This window comes from Centropristis striata, chromosome 12 (assembly GCF_030273125.1).
Source record: "Centropristis striata isolate RG_2023a ecotype Rhode Island chromosome 12, C.striata_1.0, whole genome shotgun sequence".
Lineage (NCBI taxonomy): Eukaryota > Metazoa > Chordata > Actinopteri > Perciformes > Serranidae > Centropristis > Centropristis striata.
Window position 1 is genome coordinate 11,077,684 of NC_081528.1, and position 6,154 is coordinate 11,083,837.

At 39.8% G+C, this 6,154-nt stretch overlaps 1 protein-coding gene across 1 annotated transcript in view; it reads right to left on the reverse strand.

Moving 5' to 3' along the window:
• afg2a (AFG2 AAA ATPase homolog A) overlaps positions 1-6,059 on the reverse strand; it is a 123,553-nt gene extending 117,494 nt beyond the window's left edge. The window contains exons 1-8 of the mRNA XM_059347011.1: positions 5,847-6,059; positions 4,035-4,159; positions 3,656-3,813; positions 2,744-2,802; positions 1,435-2,091; positions 1,211-1,340; positions 1,045-1,101; positions 529-652 (exon numbers count right to left, since the gene is read on the reverse strand). Coding sequence (XP_059202994.1) covers positions 529-652; positions 1,045-1,101; positions 1,211-1,340; positions 1,435-2,091; positions 2,744-2,802; positions 3,656-3,813; positions 4,035-4,159; positions 5,847-6,021 — 1,485 coding nt within the window. The 5' untranslated portion in view covers positions 6,022-6,059. The remainder of the gene's footprint in view (positions 1-528; positions 653-1,044; positions 1,102-1,210; positions 1,341-1,434; positions 2,092-2,743; positions 2,803-3,655; positions 3,814-4,034; positions 4,160-5,846) is intronic.
• Between the last annotated feature and the right edge of the window lie 95 nt (positions 6,060-6,154).

Here is a 6,154-nt window from a genome sequence, read left to right on the forward strand (position 1 = left end):
GTGCGCTGAACGAGTGCTGGTCAATGTAAAGCAGACCTCGTGTAATAAAGATACTAATGGTTGATGGAATAAAGAGCAGACCGACCTCTGGCCAAGTAATGAAGAAGAAAGAAGCGGCTATCATCGCCTGTAAAAACGGCCAAAAAATCCAGCAGTTCCGGTGTCTCGAATGTGAATATTTTCAACTGTTCTTTGATTTTTTTACTAGTAACTTTAATCTTTTGGTTTTGGACAGGTAGTTGGACAAAAGAACACATTTAAAGACATTGTCTTGGACTCTGGAAGTTTGCTGCTCTACTTTAAAGCTTATTTTTACTGGACCAGGGGCGGGGCAGGTTTGGATGGAGCAATGGGAAAAATTTTACAACAGGGGAGAGATTAAGTATAAAAACGTCTTGTAGTGCAAAAACAAAACACTAAGTGAGGCAAAATCACAGATTTTTCACTAGTGTTTTGGTCTTCAGGGCATCAGAATCAGTTAATCGTATTCTGAAGTTACTGCACGAAACTCAAATGTGTGATACGTACTGAACCAATCCCATCCATCAGAGTCAGGAGAGAAGCCACGACTCGTTTCTCCACCTCATTCTGAGCTCCCTCTCGCTTTGGGCACAAAGCATCGAGCTCATCAATGAAGATTATCGCAGGCGGTCTGTACATGAAGAGAAAATGTGAAAAATGTTAAACACCAACATTCTACATGATGTTTAGAAAATTACAGAAAAGACTATATAATCTAAAATCACAAGCTGATGATCATGATGGAGACTTAAAGTGTGGCAGAAAAATCATGAATCAAATTGAATTTGTTCTGTTCTATTCAATGTGCTAGATGTTTGATTTTCGACTATAAGCACATCCATATTTTAGTTTTACTTTTTTTTACTGCACTGTAAAGTCTAACCTGTAATGAGAGGTTTTTTTATTGCACATGAAAAATGTATATAATTTTACAAACACATTTATTACAGATGTTAAGGTATTAGGATAGTGGCAGTGATGGTAGTTTAAGGTCATGGTCTGCTGGATTAACTACAGGTTTACCTCTGAGAAGCTTCGGTGAAAATCTGCCTCAGTCTCGCTTCTGTTTCACCGTAGAACCTACAAAGACAAAGAACAGCTCAGAGTCAATTAAACTATTATTCAATTATGACTTTGGATGTATGTCACATAATGAAACACTCCTTATGTTATGTGGTGATGACCATACTTGCTCATTATCTCTGGGCCGTTGATCACCGTCATGTGAGCTCCAACCTCATTGGCTATGGCTCGTCCAATCATAGTCTTTCCTGTGCCCGGGGGACCATAAAGAAGCACTCCTCTGGGAGGTGGTATCCCTGCAATTACATTTTTTTCTATTAAATTAAGTCCTCGTTTATGCCTCACTGTTTCAAAGTCAAATGTGGAACAACTTTGTGCTCTCTGACCTACCATAGTTGGAGAATAACTCGGGGTGTTTCAGTGGAAGCTCAATGGTCTCTCTGATGACACCCAACTGGCTGCTGAGCCCGCCAATCATGCTGTATGTGACCTTTGACCTTTTAGCTTCTGCATCTGGATCCTGCTGGCCTGCTCTGTCTCTGAAACTGACTTTAGTGGAGCAGGACAGGCAGTAGAAGGTGTCAGTGCTCAGTGCACCACCAGGGGGAGCTGTGGGGACTTTCTCTGCCTGCTCTGAGCTCAGTGAGCTCTCCAGACAGACAGCATCCTCCTCTGACCCTGCAGGAGGATTCTGGGAGTTGTAGGCTAGGGTGCTAGGAGCAGGGGGTGAGGAGAGAAAAGGGAAATGGGCTGGCCGGCGTGGGGTGCTGGCTGCTGGACCGGGCTCTCCAGGGGTTCTTGGTGACCCGTCAGCGTTGTTGTCGTCAACGGTGAGCAGGCTGAGCTGCAGGGAGAGGTCGGCAGCCGTGGACTCCAGCACGGAGGTCATCACGGAGGACTCCTCTGTGTCAGGGCCCAGTCTCGGGGGAGGAGCTGGCCTGTGGAGGGTGACTCCGTCCTCTCCTCTTATGGTCTCAACCCGGAGACTGCATGACCGGCCGAAGTAGGTCAGGGAGAGGACATTTCCTGGCAAAATGATGTTCCCAACTGGCACAAGACAGACAAAGCAGAAGTTATTCCACCAACTGAAACTGGGTTGTCTGGACAGCAACACAACTGAACTTAAACAGAGATTTAAAGCAAGGACAGTGTATTCTTTTTCTGCCAAATGGGGCAAATAAACAGGTCTTGGAATCTGAAGTATATAGATGATCCATCCATTGATGTTTGGAGCATACTTACTCCATTAGTGGAGCGTATTTTGGCTGCGCTGTATGTTGCCTTCAAGGATTTGTGATCAAATGAGACAAGTCTGAACGACAAGATTTGTAGGCCAGGACAACTTGCAGAACCACAATACTTAATTCAGAACAATATTTTGACACAATTTTAACCTTTACTTTTAAGTGCTGCACATCCTGCAATTCTAATATTGCACAGGTCCAGATTGCAATTTTGATTAAAAAAAAATATGATCAACGCTGCAGCATTACTGCATGCTCATGTTTTTCTTTGCATTTTCTGGTTCGGTCAGAAAGTGAGCTTCATCACTGGGTTTGAATCCGTACCGAGGTCCCTTTGTCGCATGTCTACCCCTCTGTCTCCCCCTTCCATTTCATCTGTCACTATCCAATAATGCATGAAAAAATGCCAAAATGTTTTCTTAACATATAACAGTGTATAGAAGCAACTGCCTTACCCAGAGACAGCAGAAAGAAGCTCTTGAACTCATCCGTCTCTAATTTGTCATCTTTTGACCTGAATGGAAGATATATACAGGTGAGAATTAACTTTGATGAACAATAATCACTTTTTAATGTTTTAAAACTCTTATATAGATTATATACAATTTAACTTAATAGGAAGCTATTAAAAAGAGTTGCATCACACAGAACAGAAAACACAGTTTAGACCACATTAAAATATTACAGAATAAAATTACAAAACACTTAATCAAAATATGTCATAACATGTAAACAAATATATATATTATAACAAACAGATACTTTTTCTAATAATCTAATCAGTATAATCATAGTTTGGCATTTGAACTGCAGTTGCAAGGTGCCACCAGCAGGTGGCAGCATTACCTGAGACACAACACAATAGTGTGTGATACAAGCTATAGGCTTTTTCAAAGTTATACATTTGTGTTGATGTTCTTGTACATTATTAAAATAGCTTTATCAAATCATACATCGGATGTTTGGATTTAATTTTTTTTTGCAGATCAATAAAATTATGAGTGCGGTTTCATGATATTTCTCAGCAAAGTGACACTAAGTGAATATATGATATATGCATATTTAGTCTATTGTCACTGATAAAAAGGGGGTGAAATATATTAGAAACAACTCTCAGAATAATGCAATACAATTCAACAGCTCCAGCCTCTAATATAAAGTTGAATCACCACCTGTGTAAAGCACTAACTGAACTTTACAACCTTTGTGATTTATTACTGCGCTGTTTAAACTGCATCAATTATAACTTGGTGTGCCTCATCAACTAGCAAATGAGTGACTAAGTATAGTATCAATATTATATTTTAATATGTAGAGGCTAATGTGTACTCAAGGCTTTGGGTCAGTTAGAGCCAGATGAAGGTTACCTGTTGGAGAGCACCACCTCCTCAACCTGAAGCACGGGACCTGTTAGTGGGTGCAGCATCACCTCGTCCCCTGACTTCACTCTGAGGTTATTCTGAGCACATTTCTGAAGGCCAACTTTTCCACCAGGAAAGGAGGCAACCGGCCATCCTAAACACACCTATAGGACAGAGGAAATACACAGAGGATTATTTAAAGGTTTAGAGATAACAATAAAAATATATATTTTACAGGCAGATAAATGTCAGGAGGGTGACAGCATGAGAACAAAGACCCTCCATCAACTAAAGCTAAAAGGACAGTTACACAAAGAGAAGAGAAGAGAAGAGAAGAGAAGAGAAGAGAAGAGAAGAGAAGAGAAGAGAAGAGAAGAGAAGAGACCTCTTGTTGTCCAGTGGGACTCGTCAGTAGAACCGGTCTCCCAATGCAGACGCCCGCTGACTTCATTGAGTTGAGGCTCAGTTGGACTAAAGTTGATCTGCAGCTTTTGGGTGTTTTGTCATCAGCTGTGAGGAAAATTAACACAAAAAACATGCGATAAGCGTAAAATAGTATTTGCTATAACTTAGCTTCAACAATTTGCGCCATTACTTGAAAATAAACTGTCCCAGCCGGAGCCTATTTTAGTGTTCAGATTTCATTTTGTTTTTTGGAACAATTTCTGGTCCACAATCCAAAGCAGACATCCCACTTTCCCAATTTTATAAACCAACTACATTACGTTAGTTAAAGGGAATTTAACTGCTCTGACAATGGCAGAGAATATAAAGTTTTATAAGCATGTTATTGGTGTTTGGTGCTAATCTTGCAAACTGGAAACTGGCTCTGTTGTGGGTAGTAGTTTTAGAGAAAATTTGTATTGAAGAGTCTTATTGCTATGTAGGCCAACTACTGACCAGTTAGCTTGTGAATGGACAGGTACAAACAAAGTTGTCTGTAAGTAGAGGTGTTGACTTTCAGCTTGAAAGGATACATAAACAATTTAACATTTTAAAACAATATCAAGGTGCCCATATGTATATGGAAATGGGGTTTTGCTTGCTATAATAATTCCTGCGGTTTAGGCGGGCCATTAAAAGATCCCTTCCCTAATCCACAGTCCTCTTTTTGTGCAAAAATGCATTTTTAATAAGCTTAACTTAAGTTCAATTATAGGATTCATTCCTATGAATTAAATCTAGATAAAACAAATGTATTGCAAAGTTAGTATTTTTTATATCAAATCTTTGTGTTTTCCTAGGCAGTCCATGAAAAAAAGACCTTATATATCATCACACTGTTAAAATAAGCGCCTAAGTCCTTTTTTGTCAAAATTGTTTTTTTTGCCTAAATCATCTCCTCATGACGCCGGCCACCTATGGTAAAATCGCCTACATCCTCAGTTGATCAGATCAGGTGATTTTACCCCTTTAAGATAATGGCCTATGTCAAGTGTGTGACTCAAGCAGATTTATTATGCCTAAATCAAAATAAAATGTGTCTCAGGCAATTTTTTGAACATGCCTTTGACATGAGCACGTCATAAACATGACATGGGATGTGTCATGAACATTAATGATACTCTGAAGTAACATCAATGCTCATGACACTTGTCATGTCATGTTTCTGACAGGCTTGTGTGACTCTTATGTAGACACCTTCAAAATAAAGTGTCGCCATATCTTGCTTAAGTCACAAAGGCATGTTCAAAAAATTGCCTAAGTAATTTATTTCTCTTAAGTTACATAATTTACACACAGTGTTATTACTATGCCAATAGCCATCATTTGTTACATCCTTTTTGAGTGAAATGGTCAATAAATGTCATATGTTACACTTTTGGTGAAGTTTTTTGTGTTTCCTGCAAAATTTGAAAAAATTAGTTAGGCGATTATTTTATTATTTGTCTCTCACTGCTGTTAATTTGGTTAATACCCTGCTCAAAGCTGCAAGCCACGTTTGCCTCAGTCAGTGTCTCATTTTAATTGAGTACAGAGACTAAATGATGAACATGTGTCCCTATAGTTGCCTACAGTCACATCAAGTGGTACTTTAGGAGCATCTCAGCATCCAGCAGCATCACTGAGTGCAGCAGGGACGATGGCGGCTCTTTCACTTCATACTGCAGATTAGTTCATTCTCTGGACGCATTTACATACACAACGGCTGTGCCAAAGTCTGTTTAACTTGTAGGTTTTTGTCTCAAAGTCTTACCTTTATCAATAAAATCGATGACAGTTAATGAGTTGCTGTTCGAACTTTTGCAGCTTCCTCCTTCATGGCTGAATGTCTGCAGGCTGGAGGAGTCATTGGAGCCCTCCTTCAATAAGAGTGAACTGTCCCCATCACTCGCCTTTTTAGACTTGCTTTTATTTTTCTTTGAGGACATTTTAATTTTAGAGAAAATCTCCTCCACGTGAAAATGCCAACATGTGTAAACATGGAGCGGCCGGGTATTGTAAACTTCCTGGTTAAAGTTTAGTCCCGCCCCCTTTTACCGTAATCCCTCGTAACTCGGGCTG